The sequence below is a fragment of the Oryzias latipes genome, chromosome 7 (genome assembly GCF_053564925.1).
Source record: "Oryzias latipes strain Hd-rR chromosome 7, Olatipes_Hd-rR_3.1".
Lineage (NCBI taxonomy): Eukaryota > Metazoa > Chordata > Actinopteri > Beloniformes > Adrianichthyidae > Oryzias > Oryzias latipes.
In genome coordinates, this window is record NC_136243.1 from 35,791,076 (window position 1) to 35,816,527 (window position 25,452).

Sequence of the window (25,452 nt, forward strand, 5' to 3'; positions counted from 1 at the left end):
CTCTTTAGAAGGACAGACATGAGTGTGTAGTAAATCTGTTTATTAAATCGTATTTACAGGCAGTTTGAGCCCGGCTGCTCGCATCATATTGCAGGTTTTCTGAACTAAAGCAGGAAGTAAAGATGTCCTACAGGAGGCACAAGCTGAATTCAACCATCCGAAAAAGACTGTTCCACCACCAAATATGGCTTTGTGACGTGTGAGCAGGTGAAGAACAGGACGCTCCTGTGGGTCCTCCTGATGTTCCAGCGCTGAGATGTTTCCTGGAGATTCCTCACGGAGCGACGATGCAGTGACAAAAAAACAAAACAACTAGCATTCAGTTCAGCTTTAGCCAGCACCGTCTCTGTGCCAAGCTTCATACCGTCTGAGCGGGCCGACCCGCCGTACGAATACAATCCCGGTTGGTTGGATTACCGACATGGACCTGAGTTCCAACAGGCTGTTCTCCAGAGGACCTGAAGAGGTGGAGACAGAGGGAGGGGGGTGACGTACAGCAGGAAGTTCCCTCCTCCGTCTCCCTGTAAGCTGCTGCTGCCGCCGACGGCGCCTTCAAACGATGACATTTGTGGGTTTCAAAGGGCTTTGGGCTCATTTCTATTAAAATACTGCTCCAAATGTCTGTTTAACATACAAACAGAAAAGGCTACCGTAAAAGCCGAGCGAGGCCGCAGAGAAACCACGAAAAAACAACGGAACCTGAATGAAAAAGGCGGCGTTTAAAAACCACAGGCGGCGCGCGCCGACACGTAACGCTCTGCTGGGTTCTTGGCCAAAGTGCAGCCTCGTGGTGAAGCGGTTTACAGTTTAGGAACCAAATGATTTCATGTTTTCACTGCCAAAGAAAAGTGCAAAAACTTTTGAGAAGAACTGCAGATGTTTGAACCAATACTAGGGTCATAAAAAAGGTTCTCTGTGGCCCAAAAGAACTTCGGTCTTTAGATGTCAGCGCATCGAGCGATTAAAAGAAAATTAAAACCAGAGAAGGTGAAGACTTGAATTATTGCTGGGGGGAGGAGGGGGCTGCTGAAGAGCCAGCTCATCTCGTTTGGATATGGCACCTCGCTTCACCTCATCAGTGTTTCTTTGATCCCGACCGCGGCGGCGGTGTCTCTTAAAGGGGGGGGTAATCACAGTGAGTCCAGAAGACGTCCATAATCACAGTGCCAAAATAAAGCGCAGTGTGGGGGGGAGGACGTTCCGTCCGGCGTCCCCTGCTTCCTGAAGGGTTGCAGCGGCCGGGACCGTCTGATCCAGGGAAGCCAGTTTTCAGAAGACGGTCCTGTTGACCCCTGATGACCCTTGACCTCTCTCCCCTAGATGGCCGGGTCGCCCTGAGACCGGCTTATCTGTGCTGCCGGAACCCCTGGGTTCCGTCGGGGGCGGCGGGCTGCCGGATAGTGTGATTGTTTGATCTGGAGTCCTCTGAAGGCAGCGTAGAGTTATTGCGTCCGGGCCTGGCGGGAAAAGGAGCCAGAATCAGCAGAAGTCTGTGTTTTTATTTAAAGACCCACTCCGGTCATCTTCTCATCTATTGCATTAGAAATTCACCTGCTGCACACACCACCCTGCCCCCCTTCCCCTCCCCTGAGAAGTCTCTGTTCAAGCGGAGCAGGGGGGCTTGTGGGCCGCCCAGCGTTTTTCCCGTCTGCTCATGATTCACATTGATTTGAGTAAAGAAATCCTCAGAAATAGATGTACCCCATCAGAAAAATACCACAAAAACACCATTTTCATCAAAGAGGGTCTTTAAGCGGCCCCTCCCTACCAAATTAGTGTTGTCTGCATTTCAGGAACAAAATCCCAAAATGCTCGCTATGGTCCTGTTGACTCAAACAGCCATTTTGCTGTTTCCAAACAGAAATGCTTCAAACCCAGAGGACGCCTCATTGGTGTCGTCTCCTGGCGTCCTCACCTGTCATTGGCGGGCTTGTCCTGAGCTTCATCCTCTGGGGAGGCGCTGCCCAGTATTCTTTTCCGGGCCTCGGCGTATTCTGCTTCTCGCTGGGCCAGAGACTTCACCTGCGGCGCCGGTCTGTTTTGATTCATGGACGAAGCCAAGGACCCGTTACTGGCGGGCCGTTTCAAAATGCGTATCTGAGGTGGGGGTGCTGATGGGATGGAGCTGTCCTGTATTACCATGGTCGTCCTCAGGAGGGCCTGTGAAGAATTACTGGACTCTCTGCAAAAAAGGAAACCACAGGTCACGAAAAGACGAATAAAATCGTCTGTTCCTTCATCTCCTGGGATACGTTCAGGATACGGTTCCACGTGGAAAGTTCTCCTTATGTTCCCACAGATGAATGAGTGCAGGTGTGTACTCAGAAGGACACTTTCAATTTAAAAAGAGCATCTTCCACTTCCTTACTTGTCGTTGTGGCCGATCCGAAGCGTGTCTTCCAACCGCTTTTCCATTTCCTGAAGGGAAAGTAGTGGCGTATGTAAACAAACATGGCAGCGGTCTGAGCGCAGCAGGTAGCCGCACTGGAGATGGACAGCAGGGCTCAATTACAGGCTATTTATACACGTCAGGACAGCTGCCAAGTCATCGCAGACTGCATGTTCTGTTCAGTAGACGTGTTCCTGCTTAAAGTTTAGAATATTAGATGAACACAGAATTGTTCTACTGCCCCCCACCACCGCCGCCTGGTTCGGATGGGGAGTTTTCCTCCCACAGCCACCCGGTGCAGCACCGAATCCTACAGATCTGTTTGTTTATAGCCTATTAAAGCTGCCTTCAGGCTATGACGTCACTGAAAGGAATCAGAATAAACACTGAGGCAATGGTAAAACATGGCGGCTCAGCGTCCTTTCTTTCATCATCCAGAGGCTGTCAGACAGCGAGCATAAAAACTACAACTCCAGCAGTTCAGAGCGGCGTCTGACAACATGGCTGCAGCTGTTGCCCAACATTTTAGCATCGGAAGTTGCGGCGAACAAGTTAAAACATCGCCCTTTAACTAGAAACGCTCACAAATCTGGATCAGCAACTTTGGAGCAACTTAATCTTGTAAACAATCCGAACACGCGATCCAGCAACTATCGCCATTAGACTCCAGGAAACTATTTTTTCAAATGAAATTCTGAGGCAAATCTACTGCTCTGTTCTCATTATCAGAAAGGGAGTCGCTGTTCGAGCCCGAGTTGTTTTTGATATTAGCTTAATAAGAAGTTATTCAAATTATTTCTGAACTCAGTTTTAACACAGACTGCTGGAGAAAAGTGTCCATCTTTAAGCTATGGTTCTCATTCACTCCATACGAGACCGGAAACTACTTTAGATCAAAGCAGACCGCGTCAGGGTGCTACTAGCACGGAGCAGCTAAGCTAGCGTTTGGTTAGCAGCCATAGCATCTGAGTTAACTACCAGCAGTCGATAGTTAGCGTCTTCTGTCAAGATTCAACAGCAACTTAGCTTTACGGAACACCTGGGAATGATACATCTGAACATTTACATTAAAAAATAAATATGTTAGTTGTGCTCGTCCTTACTATGACAAACTCGTTACTTCGCTCGACAAGTTTCTTCTTGCTAGCATTAGCCACATTGTTGGCCCTAGAGAGCTGCTAACAGGGAGCTTATTCAAACATACCCCACATTTTAGGGATCACCTCAAAGTTTATTCTTATCTAAATGAAACATTTACTGTAACTATAACCGTGTACCCGACTCTCCACAGTTCCGTCCCAACTTTCAGCGACGTCCTCTTCCATGTTTCATTTTCGCCCTCACGCTGGGAGCAGCTCCTCCGCACCGGACCCGCCTCTGCTGTCAGCGCGCGTGACGTCACTTTGGCGGAGTTCCCCACACGCTGCGTCACAGCAAAGAGGCGAGGGGGCGTGTCCAGGTGGTGGTGGTGGTGGAGCTAGTTCATGTCACGCAGAATAACCTATTTATGTTGTCGACAGAAAATGTTTCATTTAGCAGACAAAAAAAGAACTACAGCACTGTCAATATTATGTTGACTCTCAAAGCTATTACTACTTAAACATATCATGATTAATACAGATGCAATCTATATAAATTCCCAATAATATGATTTGCTGCTTAATCTTTAAATTGTCCTTTAACGTGTTTATTCTAAGATGTTTTTTCATCCCTGCATTGCTTTCCAGTGGCTCCTTCTTTGATCAATAAAAAAGAAAGAAAGAAAATGTATATATAATAATGGGAAATGGGTTAAACAATTAATTATAAAAACACCAGATTTAACACAATCACTTTTTACATGTGAAAATAACTAATATTATTATAATAACTAATTATATAATAATTATTATACAATTGTTATTACTAGTATTATAAGTATTGCTTTTATTATTTTTATTATTATATTAGTTATTTTCACATGTAAGAAGTGATTACTCTGCCTTCCTCCCCACTAGGTGGCGGTAATGCAGCTTTTTGTTGAATCCTAAACAACTTCCGGTTAGCCAAAATACCGCTGTGCGTGTTTCGGGTTAGTCAAACTGTTTATCTGCTTCCTAGATAATCATTTCCCATTTTTTACCCAGGTTTTTATTTATACTCACAGATACTTAATTTTTACCACCAATTTAAAGCTGTTAAAAACATGTCTGCTAACTTAAAAAATAGTTTAAATTGGCTTTAAAAGCCTTCAAGTGTCAATTTTATTTAGCTAGTAAAGCTAACGAATGCTAGCTAACGCATTTGATTCGATAGCTAAACGCAAACCTTTAAACAAACAACACCAAACGAACTTCACAGAACCAGTCTGGGAATAGATTTTAATAAAACGCATTTCGTGAAAGTTGTTTTAAATAGTTTTTCAGGTTGAAAGTTTTGAACTGAAGGCTAACTTTGCATTGCCGTGTGTTTAGAAAACAGCTAGTTAGCCACATTTGCTAACAAGCGATGAATGAAACGTAGTATGTAAAAGTATGAGAATAAAAGTAATAGAAGTTGGTTATTGTAATAAAGTAAGTATTTTCTGCACAACATGTTTTAACCGTTTTTAAATTGTGAGTGATTGCATTTTAATGCCAATGAATGAATATGTAGTTCATGTGGATATTCGTTGCAAGTCTTGGATGTTTCTGAGAGAAGAGTTGAAAACAAAACGCTGTCCTGTTTGGTCTCCTGTGTGTTTTTGCTGAGCAGACTGTGGCGAGAGCACGCTGATGGGGGACGAAAAAGAGACCTGGAAAGTAAAAACTCTTGATGAAATCCTGCTAGAGAAAAGGCGCAGAAGAGAATTAGAAGAGAAATCAAACCCTAAACGCCAGAAAAATGTAAAGTATTTCAAATATTCACTGTTGTAACACCCATGTCACACATGTCTGTTTATCTTTAATTATGCTCTGAATTTTATTCTTAGCAGATGTATATTGTGTTGCTTCATTTGTAATATTATTTTTTTCACAAATTGTTGCTTTCATGCTTCTTTTGTGCATCAAAGTAAGTGTGTAATTCCGTAAATATTTTTGTCTTTGTTTTATTTTCAAAAAATAACAAAGAATTACCGCTCATGAAAAAAATGTTTATTTAATTTTTTCTTTTTTTTTTACCTTATTTCACCAAGAAGTTGTTCATACACTCCAAATGTCAATAATTCTCTTTTTTCTGGTTACATTGTTCAGTCATTTCAAAGAATTTTGGTTGTAAGTAAAAGCTGCAATCTCTTTGTTTTCACAGTGCGCACCAGGCCTTGTTCCACAGGCGAATGATCGGGAAACCAAACGAGACACTCCGGAGGAAGGAGAACTACGTGATCAAAGAATGGAAATAACAATTCGTAATTCCCCATATGCACGGGAGGACTCATTGGAGGACAGGTAAATATAGGATATTATTTAGTTACTGTCAGCAACTGGACTTTTTACAGATACGGGTTACATGTGGAAATGTTACATATTCTATTTCTTTGTAAAATGTGGACATTCTTTTTTGTTATTTCTGCTAGAGGGGAAGAAGACGAATCGCTTGCAATCAAGCCTCCACAGCAAGTGGCAAGAAAGGAAAAGTCTCACCACAGAAAAGAAGAAAAAAGAAAAGATAAAAGACGACATCGAAGTCACTCTGCTGAAGGAGGTTAGAGAGTAGTTTCACTTTGCACCTTTTATGTGGTAATTATATTAAATATTTTAAATATGACATGTTTTTTCCAAAAAAAATACAATAATGTATTTGTACTACAAATGTATAAAACATATATTCAAATTTTTGAGAAAACTTGTTTAAAACAAAATCAGCGTTGACGTTTGCGATCAATAAAACAAAAAAAGATCTGTGTTTGTAAAGCAAACAACCCAACCCGGCTTTCTTTTACTGGGATTTCCCCAAAACAGGAGGCAAACACGTGCGACCCAAAGAAAAGGAGAAAGAACGGGAAAGTGATCGCAGGAAGCGTCAGTGGGAAGAAGACAAAGCCCGGAGAGACTGGGAAAGACAGAAACGAAGGGACCAGGCCAGAGCTCACTCACGCAGAGAGAGGTGAGCATCAGCTTCAAGACGGGCTCTTATGTTCAGAGAAAAAGGTTTTCTTACCGTTTTTATACCATCTACTGTTTTTATGGCATCATAGAAACTGGTGCAGTAAATTACAGACTTTTTCTTTTTTTGTCAAAAGCTGCTGATTTTTATCAGATTTATGTAAACTATCACAAAAAAATCCCAGATTTCACTTCTGAATTCTGTGAAAACACTTTTCCTGATGTGGGTTTCATGTTTCACCCTGTTGTTTTTGACAACAGACTGTTTTTTCTTCAGAAGTATATCAAGTTTCACAAGTGGAGATGAATGCTACTATTCTCAGTGAAGCAAGTTTTCTTCCCACAGGGACCGGCTGGAGCAGTTGGAGCGCCAGCGGGAACGGGACCGGAAGATCCGGGAGCAGCAGAAAGAGCAGCGAGATATTAAGGAGCGGGAAAGGAGGACAGAGGAGCGGCGCAAGGAAAGAGAAGGTCGACGAGATGGTGAGTGACACAAACCGCTCACTCTCACCCTGCTGCACGTTTGACGCCAAAGTCCAGTTGGTCTGTGTGCAAATTACACATGGATGATGTTTTGCACACAAAAGCAGAAGACTGAATCTTCCAAATTTTATTAAAATGTAAAAGTTTCTGTACAAGCCTGTGTACTTTATGTGAGCTTTTCCAGTTACCCTCACCAGATAACTGTAGAGGGTATTTATGTGCTTCAATCTGCCCCCCAATGTCAGAAAGCTGCATCAAGCCTCCTCTGTGAGCAGCTTGATTGGTGGCATAATGCAGTTCATGTTTTCAGCCTTCATGCTTTTACGCACCACTTTAAAAAGTCAAACAGACAGAAAACAACCAGTTCTGCTGGCAAATCCCTGCAATTACTGAACAAACCCTTTTCCCGTCTGAAGTCCCGTCTCATCATCGGATGCTGCTGGACGAGTACAGCGACAAACCCCCGAAACAAAGCCACCGCAGCCGCAGCCCCCTCCCTGTGCCCCGGGACAGACCGGAGCCCGGTGAGCCGCGGAAAAGTGCGGGTGAGTTTTGAATCACAGTCGAAACAACAAGGAGTGTTTATTTCACTGTGGGTGTTTGTATTTCAGCATCAAAGGAAGACAAACCGGATCTCAAAGATCTGCTGGCAGATCTTCAGGACATCAGTGACACTGAAAGGAAAACCAGCACAGCAGAGTCTTCAATGGGTAAAGGATGACGTGCTGTTTTCTTTTTATGTTAGTGATTGCAATAAAGAAAAAAAACAAAAGCAGCTGTGGAGCATCATCAAAATCTGCGTTTTCTCTCCCTCCTTCCATCTTAAAAATAGTATTTTTTAATGTTGATAACACAGCATTTTATTGCTCAGAGAAGCTGTTTCCCTGTTTCACATTTGGAACTGTGTGTTCATGTTTTGTAGCCTCGGGATCTGGATCAGAGGTAGAGGAAGATGAAGGGGAGGAAGAAGAAGGGGCGTCTAGCAGCCAAAGTGGGGGTGAGGTGGAGCCGGAAGAGGAGGAGTCTGTGTCAGGTTCAGGACGGTCTGAGCAGAGTCCAGGTAAAATCAGCTTCTTCTATGAAGAGCGTACTAGTCTGGGAAGAGCAGGTTGTCTCTGAGGCCTCTTTGTGTTGCAGATATCAGTGAGGAAGAGCAGTCAGTGGAAGACTATGATGAAGAGGAGAGGGAAAATGGAAACCATATTCCTGCAGGTGAGTGCAGCTCTGCACACCGGAGGGTCCTACTAAATAACTCTGTAGTGCAGGACTTTTTCGCAGAGACTTCTGGGAAATTTCTAGGACACTGGATTTTGGAATTGTATATTCGGACAGCACTAGAAAACGGCTAAGGTGCTATATGTGCATTAAGTAGGGTGTAGGGAAGGAATTCAGACACAACCAGAGTATTCAGACAACTGATTGATCTGAATCAACCCCACAGTTCCACAGTCCCGTTTTGACCATGACTCAGAGGAGAGCGGTGAGGAAGAGGAGGAGGAAGAAGAAGAGGAGGAGGAGGAGGAGGAGGAGGAAGAGGAGGAGGATGACACAGGAGGAGAGGGTGAAGCCACTCCTCACTCTCAAACTCATTCTCGCTCCCTCACTCCTGAAGAGAGCTACATCCCAGAGTCGCCCCCAGTTTCCCCCGTGGAGCTCAAGAAGGAGCTGCCCAAATATCTGCCTGCTGTACAGGTGAGCTGTTACGGTTGCAGCTATAGAGAATTCGGTCAAACCCATGATCTGCTTCTGCTTTCTGCTTCTACCCTGCATGTTTTCCACAAGAGCCCCACATTGAAGCAGTTTGTGTGTCTGTGGTGTTGTGTTCAGGGCTGCCGCAGCGTGGAGGAGTTCCAGTGTTTGAACAGAATCGAGGAGGGAACCTACGGCGTCGTCTACAGAGCCAAGGACAAGAAGACCGGTAAGATCTTCTCTGACCGTTGCTTGTTTTCAGCCTCTGAAAATGTCTTCAGGATCAATAAACATGTCTTGATTGCAGATGAGATTGTTGCTCTGAAAAGGCTAAAGATGGAGAAGGAGAAGGAAGGTTTTCCCATCACATCTTTGAGAGAAATCAACACAATTCTGAAAGCTCAGCATCCGAACATTGTGACTGTGAGGGTAAGGAGTGTTTTCATGGGTGCAGATTATAGATCTCTGCCGTGCGTAAAACTGTCTTTTCTCCGACCTCATCAGGAAATAGTGGTTGGAAGCAACATGGACAAAATCTACATAGTGATGAATTATGTAGAGCATGACCTGAAGAGTCTGATGGAAACCATGAAGCAGCCCTTCCTGCCAGGTGGAGTCACCTGATGTTTCTACTTTCCGTCTGGGGTGTGATTGGGGGGAAAGACCCCGCCTGCATGTGGCAGAAGCTCACCTGAAGAGGAACGCTTGTCTTTCAGGAGAAGTTAAGACTCTGATGATCCAGCTGCTCAGAGGCGTCCGACACCTTCATGACAACTGGATCCTTCACCGAGATCTGAAGACGTCCAATCTGCTGCTGAGCCATAAAGGGATCCTGAAGGTGAGTTTGTTTCTGCAGAGCTCCTCTGAGAAAAGTCACCAGATGTTTCATGGAGGAGAAAACAGGAAGATGGGGAGTTTGATCAGCTGACCGTCACAGACGAAGAGGGATATTTAATGAGCTGCGTCTAGTGCGCGGGGGGGGGGGGGGGGGGGGGCAACTGTTATGACTCAGGGGGCCACAAAGGTTCTAAAATTTGACCCAAGGGTCGGACCAGGAGCAGACGCGTAGAGGATTTTGGAAATCCGCCTCATGAGAGACGGAAACAACAACAGCCCACTTCGATTTTGATTTAAAGTTGACATATATACTTTAAAACAGAACATTTTTGGGGTTTTATTTCAAAACTGTGGCCTTTTTCTCATTTTAGTGCCAATTGCACCAATGGGTTGATGGAAAAATGCAAAGTTAGAGAAATGCTGCATTCATGTGGTGCTGGAAAAATCTGAAAAAATGAAAAATACACATGAACGTCAGCAAAGACAAATCCTCCATGAACACATGAATGCAAAATGACTCTCTGCACCTCAGCAAAGGTTAGTTTATTAGTAGACCCCATAATTAAAGGAAAACTAATATGGATTACCACATAATTGATTCCAGCTAGGCGGGCCAGATTGATTACTTTAACGGGCCACATTTGGCCCCCGGGCCGTAGTTTGCCCAGCCCTCCTCCAGCGTGTATGCCTGAGGGAACAACAACAACCCAATCTCCAGTTCTGATGCCAATGACCCAAAATGTCAAAAACCATCATTTTAGATTTAAATTTCACACCCCAGTACTGAAGAAAAGTCCTGATCTCTAAGTAAAAAGAAAGTCACTTCAATAAAAATGATTCTAAACTAGTCTACTAAAAAGATTGGAGGCATTTCCTTGAATTTACCTGGAATTTTAAAACTATTTGCACCACAAAAGATCAATGCTCGCTGTTTTTCTGCCCCCTAGTGGCAGACTCCGGGAGCATTTGGAGTGACACAAATCTATAAAATAATTTTGTTAAAATTGAGATTTTCTTGGTATAAATAGTTTTTGTGGACTTCAAGACGTTTTTGTTCTACCACAGATTGGAGACTTTGGTTTGGCCCGAGAGTACGGCTCCCCACTGAAGCCGTACACTCCGATTGTGGTGACCCTGTGGTACCGATCACCTGAACTGCTGCTTGGAGCCAAGGTGAGAGTCCGCACAGAGGCCCCACCAGCCGCCTGCTTCCAAAGCAGATGAACTTCAGCTGGAAGGGACAGCACGAAGGTGGCGAGGGTCTGCATGGTTTTGCTTGCAGAGGCAACATTTCCGTTAGAAGAAAACATCTGTGAAGCGTTTGGATCGTAAGATACCAAATACCGCAAAAGGCTGTTTGAGTGAACTGAATGATTTCTGCAGCCGGCTGGCACAGAAATGCGCCGAGCAGGCGGCCTGAATGATGTGGGCGACCTCTCTGTTTGTCCCTCTCCCCACAGGAGTACTCCACAGCCGTGGACATGTGGTCAGTGGGCTGCATATTTGGCGAGCTCCTTACCCAGAAGCCTCTGTTCCCTGGAAAATCTGAAATCGATCAGATCAACAAGATTTTCAAGGTTAATATTTTCATTCAGTTCTTTAAAGAAAGTGCGTTTTTGAGAGCCGCACTCCTGGAAATCTGCTCCTAATGTAGAGCCTGCAGTCTCACGGTGGCGCTGTCACGCACAGAACATGATATTTATAGGAAAGTGTCCCCAGACGGTTAAATAGTTTCCACATGTCGCGGAGCATCTGAAGGCCTGTAGACTGAAGGCTCAGATCACACATGCAGTGTCTCACCTGTGTCTCACCTGCAGGATCTGGGATCTCCCAGTGACAAGATCTGGCCCGGCTACAGCGAGCTGCCCGCCGTCAAGAAGATGACCTTCACCGAGTATCCGTACAACAACCTGCGGAAGCGCTTTGGAGCGCTGCTGTCTGACCAAGGCTTTGACCTCATGAACACGTAAGGCTTCAGAACCTTCAAACCCTTTAAGGCTTCAGGACCTCCAAACCCTTTAAGGCTTCAGAACCTCCAAACCCTTTAAGGCTTCAGGACCTCCAAACCCTTTAAGGCTTCAGAACCTCCAAACCGTTTAAGGCTTCAGAACCTCCAAACCCTTTAAGGCTTCAGAACCTCCAAACCCTTTAAGGCTTCAGAACCTTCAAACCCTTTAAGGCTTCAGAACCTCCAAACCGTTTAAGGCTTCAGAACCTCCAAACCCTTTAAGGCTTCAGAACCTCCAAACCCTTTAAGGCTTCAGAACCTCCAAACCCTTTAAGGCTTCAGAACCTCCAAACCCTTTAAGGCTTCAGAACCTTCAAACCCTTTAAGGCTTCAGAACCTCCAAACCGTTTAAGGCTTCAGAACCTCCAAACCCTTTAAGGCTTCAGAACCTCCAAACCCTTTAAGGCTTCAGAACCTCCAAACCCTTTAAGGCTTCAGAACCTTCAAACCCTTTAAGGCTTCAGAACCTCCAAACCCTTTAAGGCTTCAGAACCTCCAAACCCTTTAAGGCTTCAGAACCTTCAAACCGTTTAAGGCTTCAGAACCTCCAAACCGTTTAAGGCTTCAGAACCTCCAAACCCTTTAAGGCTTCAGAACATCCAAACCCTTTAAGGCTTCAGAACCTTCAAACCCTTTAAGGCTTCAGAACCTCCAAACCGTTTAAGGCTTCAGAACCTCCAAACCCTTTAAGGCTTCAGAACCTTCAAACCCTTTAAGGCTTCAGAACCTTCAAACCCTTTAAGGCTTCAGAACCTCCAAACCCTTTAAGGCTTCAGAACCTCCAAACCCTTTAAGGCTTCAGAACCTCCAAACCGTTTAAGGCTTCAGAACCTCCAAACCGTTTAAGGCTTCAGAACCTTCAAACCCTTTAAGGCTTCAGAACCTCCAAACCCTTTAAGGCTTCAGAACCTTCAAACCCTTTAAGGCTTCAGAACCTCCAAACCCTTTAAGGCTTCAGAACCTCCAAACCGTTTAAGGCTTCAGAACCTCCAAACCGTTTAAGGCTTCAGAACCTCCAAACCCTTTAAGGCTTCAGAACCTCCAAACCCTTTAAGGCTTCAGAACCTTCAAACCCTTTAAGGCTTCAGAACCTTCAAACCCTTTAAGGCTTCAGAACCTTCAAACCGTTTAAGGCTTCAGAACTAGGGTTGTGCCGATTGACGATATCATCGTCCATCGTGATGGGTGACTGACATCCCGATGGAGAGACCACCATCGTGATGCCACGCCCCCGCCACGTTGCGTGTCGACACCATAAGCCGCGGTTACATGTACAAAATATCTTGATGGGATCAATGGTCAGATTAGAATCCAACCGTGTACATGGGCCCAGAAAAATGTTTTCAGAATATAAAAACGTTCACTAAGGTCACACTTTCCGTCGGAATAAATCATTCGCACATGCGCAGTAGGGTTTGAAAACTGGAAGGATATGAATTCCGCCGAGCGGCTTTTTTTTTCAAACTTTATTGAATGTAACAATTCAATACAAAACAATGTTAAACAGCGCCGAGCGGCTATATACATTGACATGTCAGCTCGGTTATATACGAGATGATCTTCTAAACGTGCTTTTAATAATGTTACGGTTATTATGAAACACCTGTTCGCTCATCATTTGAATTTTAATCCGTGTGGTCAGTGCTTTTTCTGAACGAAGCCAGGATTAGCAGTATGCTAACACGGGCTAACAACATTAGCTTTGGGTGGTGCTGCTTGCTGGCTGCACGTAAACATGTAAGAATAACATCAGCCTTTATTTAGTCGGGACACGACTGGAAACACGAATCCGCGTGATTGTTTGAATGTTTTCTAAGGACTGAGCGACATTTCTGCTTTGAAGCTCAAACCGCTGTGTGTGCTGACGATCCGAGCTGTGCACAGACACACACTTTTAGACCCGGTTCTGAGTTCGGTTGCTTGTACCCCTAGAGCTGCGGGACGGATCGCAGTCCTAAATCTCCCACACATAGCGCTCATGTAACAAAGCACCCCCCCTTCCCCTCAAACACAAAGCTGTAAGTCCGCGCTCCGCCGGTCCACTTCACTAGTTAAGTGCGGGAGCGGACTACTTCTTTTCTATTTTGTTTGTTGCTTTTTTTGTTAAAGTCACTTCCCTCAGTTTGTACTGGATCATCGCGGATTAGTCATTAGTTGGGAAATAAAATGAAAAAAGCAAAAAAACGAATAGCAGTTATATAAGAACGAAACATGTAAAAATACCCCCCCCACACACACACACAATGTCATCGTCCATCCCGATGGTTGACAGCAAACATCGTCAACGGCCAATTTAAGGGACATCGCCCAACCCTATTCAGAACCTCCAAACCGTTTAAGGCTTCAGAACCTCCAAACCCTTTAAGGCTTCAGAACTTTCAAACCCTTTAAGGCTTCAGAACCTCCAAACCCTTTAAGGCTTCAGGACCTTCTAACCCTTTAAGGCTTCAGAACCTCCAAACCCTTTAAGGCTTCAGGACCTTCAAATTCTTTAAGGCTTCAGAACCACCAAACCCTTTAAGGCTTCAGAACCTCCAAACCCTTTAAGGCTTCAGAACCTTCAAACCCTTTAAGGCTTCAGAACCTTCTACACCCACAAGCAAACGTGAAAAACTAATTTTCCGTCGAGTTAGTGAGGCGTCGTGGGGAAGCGTGTGCAGAGAATGAACAAGGTAACTGCTTTAACCCCAGAAAACATTGATGCTCCACCCCTGATCCAGAACATGCCAGCGTCATCTGCACATGGCAGATTAGGAGGGAATCGCCTCACATGCTGGCTGACCAAAGTGCTCCCCAGCAGAGGGTGGGAGCAGGCTTCTGGGGCCCTTCAGATGATGCAGGATCTTGTTTTGAAAGCGTTTGGAGCAGCTCAGAAGTCTGGCAGGTGGATACCACAAGCGGTTTGAAAGGTGAGGGACTCCACCCATGGAGTGGACTCACCTGTGATGCTTCAGTGCTGTGATCTACATTTAGTGTGTAAAAGCTCTTCTGTGCAGTTCCAGTTCTGACATAATCACTCCTCTAGAAGGCTCCACCAGCGATCCCCTTGCATCCCGGTTTACAAGGTGACCTTACAGCATCCGTCGTCTGCTGGTGGACGTATGTAAACACCAGTTATGAACCAGTTATTACAGTTGACTCCTATTCTCCTCTGAATCAAATTAACATCTAATCCAGATTAGGAGCAGAGACCTGTGGGGAAACTCGGCTGTTTGCCCGCACACATTTTCACAGACCAGAGATGAAGCACCCCCTGTCTGCTGTGAGACCGTCCCCTTTCAACTCTGGCATTGTCCCTTGTCCGGTGCGGGAGCATCCCCCATTTGTTGTGGGAGCGTCCCCTTTCAGCTGCGGGAGCATCCCTTGTCAGTTCTGGGAGCGTCCCTCCGTCTGCTGCGGGAGCGCCCCCGTCTGCTGTGGGAGCGTCCCCTTTCAGTTTGCCGTAGCATCCCTTGTCAGTTCTGGGAGCGCCCTCCATCTGCGGGAGCGTCCCCCGTCTGCTGCGGGAGTGTCCCCTTTCAGTTTGCTGTAGCATCCCTTGTCAGTTCTGGGAGCACCCCTCCGTCTGCGGGAGTGTCCCCCGTCTGCTGCGGGAGCGTCCTCCATCTGCGGGAGCGTCCCCCCGTCTGCTGGGGGAGCGTCCCCTTTCAGTTTGCCGTAGCATCCCTTGTCAGTTTTGGGAGCGACCCTCCGTCTGCGGGAGCTAGGGTTGGGCGATGTCCCCTAATTTGGCCGCTGACGATGTTTGCTGTCAACCATCGGGATGGACGATGACATCGTCGGGGGGGGGGGGGGGGGTATTTTTACATTTTTCGTTCTTATATAACTGCTATTCGTTATTTTGCTTTTTTCATTTTATTTCCCAACTAATGACTAATCCTCGATGATCCAGTATAAACTGAGGGAAGTGACTTTAACAGAAAAAGTAACAAGCAAGATAGAAAAGAAGTGTAGTCGCTCCCGCACTTAATTAGTGAAGTGGACCGGCGGAGCGCGGACTTAAAGCTTTGTGTTTGATGGGAGGGGGGTACATGAGCGGTATGTGTGGGAGATTTAAGACTGCGATCCCTCCCGCAGCTCTAGGGGTACAAGCAACCGAACTCAGAACCGGGTCTAAACGTGTGTCTGAGCACAGCTCGGATCGTCGGCACACACAGCGGTTTGAGCATCAAAGCAGAAATGTCGCTCAGTCCTTAGAAAACATTCAAACAATCACGTGGATTTGTGTTTCCAGTCGTGTCCCGACTAAATAAAGGCTGATGTTATTCTTACACGTTTACGTGCAGCGCCACCCAAAGCTAATGTTGTTAGCCCGTGTTAGCATACTGCTAATCCTGGCTCCGTTCAGAAAAAGCACTGACCACACGGATTAAAATTCAAATGATGAGCGAACAGGTGTTTGATAATAACCGTAACATTATTAAAAGCACGTTTAGAAGATCATCTCGTATTTTACCGAGCTGACATGTCAATATATATAGCCGCTCGGTGCTGTTATCGTTTTGTATTGAATTGTTACATCCAATAAAGTTTGGAAAAAAAGCCGCTCGGCGGAAGTTGTATCCCCTTCCGGTTTTCAAACTGCGCATGTGCGAATACTTCGCATGTGCGAATGATTTATTCCGACCGAAATTGTGACCTTAGTGAACGTTTTTATGTTCTGAAAACATTTTTCTGGGCCCATCTACACGGTTGGATTCCAATCCGACCATTGATCCCATCAAGATATTTTGTACATGTAACCGCGGCTTATGGTGTCGACACGCAACGTGGCGGGGGCGTGGCATCACGATGGTGGTCTATCCATCGGGATGTCAGTCACCCATCACGATGGACGATGATATCGTCCATCGGCACAACCCTAGCGGGAGCGTCCCCCCGTCTGCTGCGGGAGCGCCCTCCGTCTGCGGGAGCATCCCCCGTCTGCTGCGGGAGCGCCCTCCGTCTGCTGCGGGAGCGCCCTCCGTCTGCGGGAGCGTCCCCCGTCTGCTGCGGGAGCGCCCTCCGTCTGCGGGAGCGTCCTTCCCATCTACTGCAGGAGCGTCCCTTCGTCTGCTGCGGGAGCGTCTCCTTTCAGTTTGCCGTAACATCCCTTGTCAGTTCTGGGCGCGCCCCTCCGTCTGCGGGAGCGTCCCCCGTCTGCTGCGGCAGCGCCCTCCGTCTACAGGAGCGTCCCCCCGTCTGCTGCGGGAGCACCCTCCATCTGCGGGAGCGTCCCCCGTCTGCTGCGTGAGCGCCCTCCGTCTGCGGGAGCGTCCCCCGTCTGCTGTGGGAGCACCCTCCGTCTGCGGGAGCGTCCCCCGTCTACTGCGGGAGCGTCCCCCATCTACTGCGGGAGCGCCCCCCGTCTGCTGCGGGAGCGTCCCCCGTCTGCTGCGGCAGCGCCCTCCGTCTGGGGGAGCGTCCCCCGTCTGTTGCGGGAGCGTCCCCCGTCTGCTGCGGCAGCGCCCTCCGTCTGGGGGAGCGTCCCCAGTCTACTGCGGGAGCGTCCCCCGTCTACTGCGGGAGCGTCCCCCGTCTGCTGCGGGAGCGTCCCCCCGTCTGCTGCGGGAGCGTCCCCTTTTAGCTGCAGGTCCTGAGTGGCTCCCCTGCATGACTAACTTTATTTTTCTTACTTGTGCTGCAGTGAAATTGTCTTTGCAGTCACACCTGCATCTTTGTGACGACACCCGTGCCGTCTGGCTGCAGCGGCTCCCTCTGTGAGGATGGGGGGGAATTTATCCGACGTTCCCCATTGGAGCTGCTCTGGAAAATTAATTTCTCCATCAGGAATGTCTGCAGTAATGGGATGCCTGTTTTCCAGATTCCTCACCTACTGTCCCAGTAAGAGGATCTTATCAGACGCGGCCCTCAAACACGAGTACTTCAGAGAGAGCCCCCTCCCCATCGACCCCTCCATGTTCCCCACCTGGCCGGCCAAGAGCGAGCAGCAGAGGGTGAAGAGGGGCACCAGTCCTCGTCCCCCAGAGGGAGGCCTGGCCTACAGTCACCTGGTAAGGACATTATCCTCCACCAGGCTTTCCTGCTGTGTTAAACAGATTACAGACTCTAGTCCGAGTGTTTCCTCCAAGAGGAGCTTCAGAAGGTTCTAATGTTTTCAGCAGCGTCTGCTGCAGACCTGAGACATATTTCTCTGCAGATTTTCCACCTCGTGCTCCAGCAGACCTCAGTTATCTGTCTTTGTTCTCCTCATTCACCTTCTGCTGATGCTGAGGAAATTCATTTTCGATCAGCTCCGACTTTCACATCCCTTCTCTGATCTTTAAAACCCAACGCAGAAGCTGAAAGCTTGTTCTGACCCGGGTCGATTTCTGCTCTGTGTTCAGGGTGACGATGACCTGAAAGACACGGGATTCCACCTGACGACCAGCAACCAGGGAGTTTCTGCAGTGGGTCCAGGCTTCAGCCTGAAGTTCTGAGCCGGAGTTCCTGTGTGGACGTCCAGCACAGGAGGGCGGAGCAAACCCTTTTGTGGGACTTCTTTGGTTTGCTGGTAGATCAGCATCTGATCTCCAACCGGTGTCATCAGTGTCAGGACTGTCTACAGCCAGACTTCACCGCCTTGGTTTTCAGCTCCTTTTCTCCTCTGAAACCTTCTCACGGCTTCGTTTTATCTCCTCCTGGGGAGTCAACCCCAAATCTGTAGAGAAAGTATCTCTGGTGTTGGACTTCTCTGGTTTTACGTCAGAAACGGACCAGCTCTTTTACCAGAAACTGCCAGAACCCGAGCGGTGATGCGGCGGCGTTCGCAGCATCCTTCGGCGGCGCGTTAGAAATGAGCTCATGAGAAATAAAGTTTGAACTTTTTGTCTAAGAATTTTCTCTTCAGATTCAGTTGAAGGTACGAAACCCCCACAAAATCTGCCAAACGGTTCTGTGAGAAGCCAAAAGCTCTGTGGGTCTGAATGTTTTATTACAGCATCAAACCAGAACCAAGAAATCTTCTGATTGTAGCCAAAGGAAACGTCTGCAGACGTGGAAATCTTCATGAAGACGCCTTGTCTGGTTTTTGCCCCTGACGTGCTGAGTTTGGAGGGAACGCCGACGGCGTCTTGGGCAGTAACAGCGTCCGTGGACCTCCACAGGCTGCAGACGGCGCCATCAAGCTCTGGAAAGACGTCTGTGAAGTTTCAGAATCTCTTCCCTAAAGGATGGGGATCTCAGACACGGTTGCATCTGGAGGAGCCACAGAAAAGGTGTGGTGCTCTGAGATAAAAGGCAAAAAGTTGACTTTCCAGTCAGGTGCCGGTCGGTACCGGACCGGGAACGATGGGAAAATGCTCTGGATGAAGGAGACGGTGGGCGTAAAACGGGAAGAAGCAACACGTGTCCCGCAGCGCCGCTTCAGAAGCGAACACGCACCCTCCACGAGTAGCTGGTGAGAACTTTGTCCTTTTTCTTCACCACGCACGTGTACGTGCCCTCGTTGATGGCGTTGGCCACGATGGTGATGTGGTCGTCCTTCAGCGAGATGTAGTTGGGGTGGGAGTACTCCAGCAGCTCCCCATCTTTGAACCAGCTGAAACGGCAGGAAGAGGGAATCGAACTCTGACCTCGGCACGGCCAGGAAGGCGGGAACGCTCGAGACACTTACTGCACTTTGCCTCTCTTTGATGCGATTTTCTTCCCACAGCGAAACGTGAGCTTCTTTCCCTCCACCACCAGCTTGTGTTTGGTCCTGGGGGGAGATGGGGTGGGGGCTGCCGTGGGGAAAGGGAATTCTGGAAAGATAGCAAATATTTGAGCAGGAATGCAGTCAGTTTTTCAGATAAGCTCGCACTTCAGAATTAGAGTCACAATCGAGGCCAAGCAGCAGATTTTTTATCAGAGCAGACCCTTAGCTCTACCGAAGGATCTCCGTCTGGTTTCAGAACCATCGGGACCGGCCCGGCTACACTTCCAAGTCTGCTTTGGTGAGACTCGTTCTCATTAATGCTTCAAAAAACCCAAATTGACCTCGTGTGTCTGTAACCCTCAAGCCGCAGCCTGGAATTCCAGCGGTTTGGAGTCACTCAGGAATTTTCCACTGCCGTTCGTCTCCCGATCAATGAGGAACAGATTCCTGCGAGCGGAGAACCGAGCCTTGGTACCACTCCCCATGCTGTCCCTTCAAGCTGACCACAACCTCAGAAAGCCCCAGCAGTCGGTTTCCTGCAGCGGGAGGCGGCTCAGGCCTGCAGACTGCTCTCACAGGGGAACCGGCTGGCCTCTTCCAGCCTCGCTGGAGGCCACGCCCACTTCCAGAAACACAGCAGATCTTAGAGCCCTGATCTCCCCGCTGCCGGACCCGCTGGACCCGCTGCCTGGTTGGCTGCAGCAGCTCCCTGCGCCGGACTACGTCGGCTGTCGGCCGTCTTACCGTAGCAGAAGTCGCAGCTGGAGGGGCAGTGGCGCTGCATCAGCCTGCGCTTGCTGTCGCAGTAACCTTTCCGGGCCCAGGCAGGACAGATAAACAAGCGGTCCAAACATCCTGGAAGAGAAAAAAAGACGCAGACAGCTTCCTACAGGACAAAGAAACTGGCTTCTCCAGATCTCTGCTAGTGAAACGGACACCAACGATGGACGCCTCATGAGACGTTTACGTTCAAAAAGGAAATGTGAGCCATCGAGGACGAACACTGCAGGCTCTGGGACCCCACCCTCTGCGTGAGGGACTCCGCCCTCAAACCCGAAATCTGTAGCGTCCAGACATTTGATCGTCTGCCGGTGGAACTGCTTGACTGTGGTTCTGAAGCTCTGGTCTGTCGGCGCCTGACCCAGTTTGATGGCGAGGTGGTCAGGATGGGGTTCAGGGTTGACTTAAACGAGGATTTGTTTTCCAATCATTCATTGTTTCATTACAAATCTGTGAAATATGAAACTCCAAACGATGCAGAGATTTGGGGAGAACTTCAAACCAGAGCTGATTCTCCAGGGGGGGCCTTTGAGGAAGCTGCCCCCCCTGGAGACCCATCCTCAGGAGGCTTTGGGTGAATCCAGACCGACTGTATATGAAAACTGGACTGAGTGACCAATCAGTAAAAGTAGGTGGAGCCTGCTGCCCCCCCACCTCCAGCATCCAAAACGTTTGACAGATTTTGTGTAGCCTGCTTTGCAGGTGTAGGGGTGTGGCTTTCTGACGCTCACTCCTGATTGGAGAGAATGGTTGCCATAGAAACGTTGACCAATCACTGCTTTGTGATGACCTCTGGCTCCAACATGGCGCTGTCTGGATGGCGACAAAATGCCGACTGAGTTGATTTGGTTGGAGCCGGAATAAACCATTTCCTGTTGGTGATGTCACACACGCTCAGTCCAGTTCTCACTTACGGACAATGGTTCTGGAGTTCTGTGAAGGTGGACGCGTTTGGACCGTTACCATACAGACGGTGCAGGCCCCACACCTCATCCTGCGTGATCAGTTTACGTCCCGTCAGCGTGGCGTTCAGGTGCATTATGGCTTTGGGGTTCATGGAGTGCATGAGCCCGAGGGCGTGGCCGATTTCATGAGTCGCCACGTGGATCAGGTCCGTCAGCCAAACCCCTGCAGCAAAATCACAGCCGGTTATTTTCTGCCACAAGCGGCCGTCTGATCTAACGGCAGGGGGGGGCGTACCTCGCTTCCAGCTGAAACGCATGTTTCCAACTATCCAGTACTCATCGTCGTCAAAGTGGATCTCTCCTGTTGGCGGGAAGAAAGCGTGCGCCAGCTCCCCGGTGATGCCGTCAAAACAGTGGTGCAAGTAGGACTGCAGGCAGTCTGTGTGGTTGACGGGGTAGAAACCTGTCAAAAGCCCCCAAGGAAAGCCCCCGCCAGTTACTGTGGACATGATGGATGATGACAGGAGGTTTTCATGGAAACCGCACACATAGACATAGACACACACATACACACACACACACACACACATAGAGATGGACACACACACATAGACATAGAGATGGACACACACACATAGACATAGACACACACACACACACACATAGACATAGACACACACACACATAGACATAGACACACACACACATAGACATAGACACACACACACATAGACATAGACACACACACACATAGACATAGACACACACACATATAGACATAGACACACACACACATAGACATAGACACACACACATAGACATAGACACACACACATAGACATAGACACACACACATAGACACACACACACACACACACACACATAGACATAGACACACACATACACACAGACATGGAGACGGACACACACAGACAGACACACACCCAGAGGACGGCTACAGTTTCATCACCATGAATCCTGGAGAACATCAGTTAATCTGCCCCCCCCCCACACTCACCGATCTTAATGTCGGCCTCCTGGTCGGCCGGCACCTCCCTGAAGGTGAACGGGGACACGTCGCTCCACATGCCGAAGGCCTTGGCCAGACCTCTGCGGGTGTCGCTGGCGTTGATCAGGTTTGTGGGAAAGGAGAGCAACCTGTGGAGGAACCGCTGCTGGTGACCTTTGACCCAGAGAAAACATCCTGGCGCTGCTCAGACACAGGAGCATTAACAGTCTGCTTCCACTTAAAAGTGTTGGACCAACTAAACTCTGTGTTCCCGCACACACACACACACACACACACACACACACACACACACACACACACGACTCCTCAGATGGAGGTGCTAACCACTGAGAGGAGGAGCTAAGAAGTTTGAGGAGCATCTGGTGTGAGAGGAGAATGGGAAGGCTCTGGAAATCTCCAGTGTGTCAGAAATGTGGGTTGTTTTTTTTCACCAAATGTGTTTTTTGTTTTTCATTTTAACCTGCGGCTGTGGATGGAGGTGGGTGGAGGTAAATACTTGTATGTCAGCTTGAACTTGTCCCACTTCAGCTTCTCTGGCGTCAGCGTGTAGCGCTTGTTCCTGGACAGGTGAAGGACCTGCGTCCGGGCGTCCTGCCGTATCCCGACGAGCAGCACGGCGCCGTGAGCTTCTTCCTTGGACAAAGCAGAAAGCTTGAATGAATCACCTCACCGAGTTCGAGCGGCGCCTGATGCTTGGAGCTCTGGAGAGCAGAACCCAGCCGGAACGGAGATCTTCACCGTGAGATCCACTGCCACGTGAAGAGGTCGTTTCCGGCCTGACCTCCTCACAGACCCTCAGCTTCTTTCTCCAGAGGTGAAAGACGTTCACATCTGGACTCTACGCTTTCAGTTCATTGATTTCAACTGAAGGTTGTTTCCCACAGACATGAAATGTGTTCACAGCAGCTGGTGAATGTTCTGAAACCTGCTGCTCATTTCCTTTGAGGACAAACATCCATCCCTCTGTTCTTCTGTCACAAACGCTGTCAGCAGATTCAGTCTCACTGATCACATGTTTCCTGTTATTAATAAAAGACAAATATCTCAACTTTCCAGACATCCGTCTCACGTATGAAATCGTCTCATCTGCTGCTTCACGGATCAGAAGTCAGGAGAAAAGCTAGCTGGCACACAAACTCATTCAGTTCCTCTGAGTTGATGCTGCAATGAAGAAGAGTTCAAATATGTCAGGAATGCAAACGCTAAGAAGCTTTAACCAACAGCAGCAACAGGCCACGCCCTCCAACGTCGTCCTTCCTAATCCAAGAAATCTGGAATGAAGGCCTGTGATTTACCCAGAAACTCCTGACCTTATTATTCTGGACATTTTATCCTATGGGGCTTAGTGATGCATGACCCCCCCTCCTTCATAAGACGTGATGTCAGGCCTCCCTTTGCTTCACCCAGAAATCCACTTTCTTCCCCCGCCGTATCCCTTTCGGGGTCACGGGCTGGACGGGTCACCACTCACACACGGTCACTCCACCTCAGATTAATCAGTGAAGCACGTTCATGGACTGCTGGAAGCCAGAACGCCAGGAGAAAACCCACGCATTCACGAGGAGAACATGCAAACGCCACACAGAAAGGTCCCAGCTGGGATTTGAACCAGGGCCTTCTCACTGTGAGGTGCCAACCACTGCACCACCGTGCCCCTACTGCAGCATTTCTGAGTAAAAATGATGGAAAAAGTATCAGCTGAACAAAGGCGACGTCTCTACAGCAGCGACCCATGACGCCTGGATGGCGTCTTAGAATGACTTCAAAGGTCTGCTAAGAAAACACGGGAAGGATTCAGGAAAACCCTGAGATCCATCGGCTGTGTTTGTCCCTGTGATGCAGCTTCCTCCCAGACGACACTGACGTCTCCATCGTCCTGCACCGTCCCACTTTGTCATGACGGTTCAGGGCAGCTTTTCTGATGTCAGAGCTGCTTCCTTCTGATTCCACGTCCTGTTTGACCATATCGGGGGGCAGAAGAGCATTACTTCCTTCAGGGTTCTTCCAAATAAGGAGACTGGATGGTGTCTGGCTCTGAGAGCAACACTCCCTAAGTGGGAAGTGGCTGTTGTCCTGAGCCGGAGCTTCCTCAGAGGAGGGTCTGCGCTGACTTATGAAGACGTCTCATCTTCTACTCCCACACTTTAGCCGGGATCCACAGGGAGGAAGAGCTGAACCTCAGAGGAGCAGAAACGTCAGGAGCCTCAGGGAGGCGGAGACCAAACAGGCCCTTCATGACCTTTCAAACAGGATCACATGACCTGGAAAAGCCATCAGACCTTCTGAAGGTCCAGCAGGCCCCACAAGATAGAGCATATTTGTATGAAACAAACACATCTCAGGTCCCCGCTGCTCACTTTTAAAATCTGCCAAACTGGAATCGGTTTTAACTGGACCGTTGGTTCTCATCTCGTGATGTAATCCCTAATCTGACAGATTAATCTGTTTTATTTCACTGATTTTACTGTAAAGTATGGAAATAAATTGTGATTCCTCATAAACTTCAGTCTGGAGGTGAAGAAACCTGGGATGAAGATGATGATGATGATGATGTGCAGACTCCTCCGTTGAAGGAGGCTGGAAGTCCTCGCGTTAATCTGAGGCGTTTTGCGCAGAATGGCGCGTGCGCTCCCGCAGAGGACTGCGGGCTCCTGGCGGGTCACAGACGCGTGGCGAGGCGGTCGCAGCTTACCTCCAACCTCCGGGACGGCGGTGCGGCGGCGGGGCGCATCCCCGCCAGCAGAAAGCCGAGCAGCCACGCGGCCAGCAGAGGACGGAAGCCGCGCGTACTGCTCCGTGGACTCCTGGCAGTCCCGTGGCGCTCCATGGTCTCCAGATCACACCTCCGGGGGGGGAACCGTTCAACGCAGATGCTGCAGTGTAGATGAACTACTTACTGGCCATGGCTTCGGTCGGTCCGAGAGTCTGCGCAGCTGCAGCGCGGCGGACAGTCAGAGCTGGCTGCGCATCCACATGCGAGCGCCGCCCGGCTCCACACGCCCGCTGGCGCGGCCGGCCGGCCCCACGCCTCCGCGGCTGGGGCAGGAGGTCAGAACCGGAGCCAGGATGAAACCCAACATCTGCAGAAGGTTGATAAACCGAGACAAGAAGGATTCTGACCCACGAAAGTTCCGCAGGAGGACAGGGATCTTGGGGGTGGGGGGTTGTAACAGAAACAAAATGAAATGCTAAGTCTATGGAAAATGATCGATCATAGTCTATGGAAAATGATCAATACTAGTCTATGGAAAATGATCAGTCATGTCAAATGTAGTTTGAACGCTTGCAGGACTGGAGCTTGATCTCTGCTGGAAAATAAGAGAACATAAGAAACAGAATATTATAGTCCTGCTGTTCATCATAACTGCTGCTCTAAACAGACCAAAGAGCTGTCTGAGGACACCAGGGACTGTAGACCTGAACCAGACTGGGATGAACCCATCTACTATAAACAGCAGTTTGGAGAGAAGAGATCCACCGTTGGAGCGATTCTTAGAGGAGCAGGGACAACCTCCCTCCACCTGCATCTGCATGTTAGAGCCCAGAACTACACGGGGGAACTGGTCCTGAAGAGAGCTGGAACCACAGAAACAAAGGCCGCTACGGGAACTCACAACGTCACGGACCCAAATCCTGCAGAGCTCCACAGGTT

General features: G+C 48.5%; 3 protein-coding genes across 9 annotated transcripts; 1 reads left to right on the forward strand and 2 right to left on the reverse strand.

The window, feature by feature from the left end:
- Window positions 1–23: 23 nt before the first annotated feature.
- Window positions 24–3,851, reverse strand: szrd1 (SUZ RNA binding domain containing 1). 3 transcript variants are annotated; one of them, XM_011476654.4, is made up of 4 exons: window positions 3,667–3,851; window positions 2,369–2,418; window positions 1,916–2,182; window positions 24–1,457 (listed from the first exon to the last, which is right to left on the reverse strand). In XM_011476654.4, the coding sequence occupies exons 1-4, from the start codon at window positions 3,712–3,714 to the stop codon at window positions 1,346–1,348; spliced, it is 477 nt and encodes a 158-aa protein (XP_011474956.1). In that variant the 5' UTR covers window positions 3,715–3,851; the 3' UTR covers window positions 24–1,345. The 3 variants fall into 3 exon arrangements, with proteins under 3 accessions (XP_011474956.1, XP_078805833.1, XP_011474957.1); XM_078949707.1 differs by having other exon boundaries at window positions 2,369–2,484; window positions 3,667–3,844; XM_011476655.4 differs by having other exon boundaries at window positions 3,493–3,731.
- A 503-nt stretch (window positions 3,852–4,354) lies between these two features.
- Window positions 4,355–18,287, forward strand: cdk11b (cyclin dependent kinase 11B). 5 transcript variants are annotated; one of them, XM_023956292.2, is made up of 20 exons: window positions 4,355–4,460; window positions 5,123–5,253; window positions 5,657–5,796; window positions 5,925–6,052; window positions 6,310–6,454; window positions 6,782–6,936; window positions 7,353–7,481; window positions 7,548–7,646; window positions 7,859–7,996; window positions 8,074–8,148; window positions 8,378–8,628; window positions 8,764–8,854; window positions 8,933–9,054; window positions 9,130–9,235; window positions 9,342–9,463; window positions 10,528–10,635; window positions 10,923–11,039; window positions 11,280–11,428; window positions 17,274–17,463; window positions 17,797–18,287. In XM_023956292.2, the coding sequence occupies exons 2-20, from the start codon at window positions 5,143–5,145 to the stop codon at window positions 17,887–17,889; spliced, it is 2,469 nt and encodes an 822-aa protein (XP_023812060.1). In that variant the 5' UTR covers window positions 4,355–4,460; window positions 5,123–5,142; the 3' UTR covers window positions 17,890–18,287. The 5 variants fall into 5 exon arrangements, with proteins under 5 accessions (XP_023812060.1, XP_023812062.1, XP_023812061.1 ...); XM_023956294.2 differs by having other exon boundaries at window positions 6,800–6,936; XM_023956293.2 differs by having other exon boundaries at window positions 4,447–4,941.
- A 77-nt stretch (window positions 18,288–18,364) lies between these two features.
- mmp23ba (matrix metallopeptidase 23ba) lies at window positions 18,365–24,911 on the reverse strand. The gene is made up of 8 exons (XM_004070219.5): window positions 24,493–24,911; window positions 22,297–22,433; window positions 21,789–21,928; window positions 21,066–21,233; window positions 20,829–20,993; window positions 19,830–19,940; window positions 19,065–19,191; window positions 18,365–18,989 (listed from the first exon to the last, which is right to left on the reverse strand). The coding sequence occupies exons 1-8, from the start codon at window positions 24,625–24,627 to the stop codon at window positions 18,815–18,817; spliced, it is 1,158 nt and encodes a 385-aa protein (XP_004070267.2). The 5' UTR covers window positions 24,628–24,911; the 3' UTR covers window positions 18,365–18,814.
- Between the last annotated feature and the right edge of the window lie 541 nt (window positions 24,912–25,452).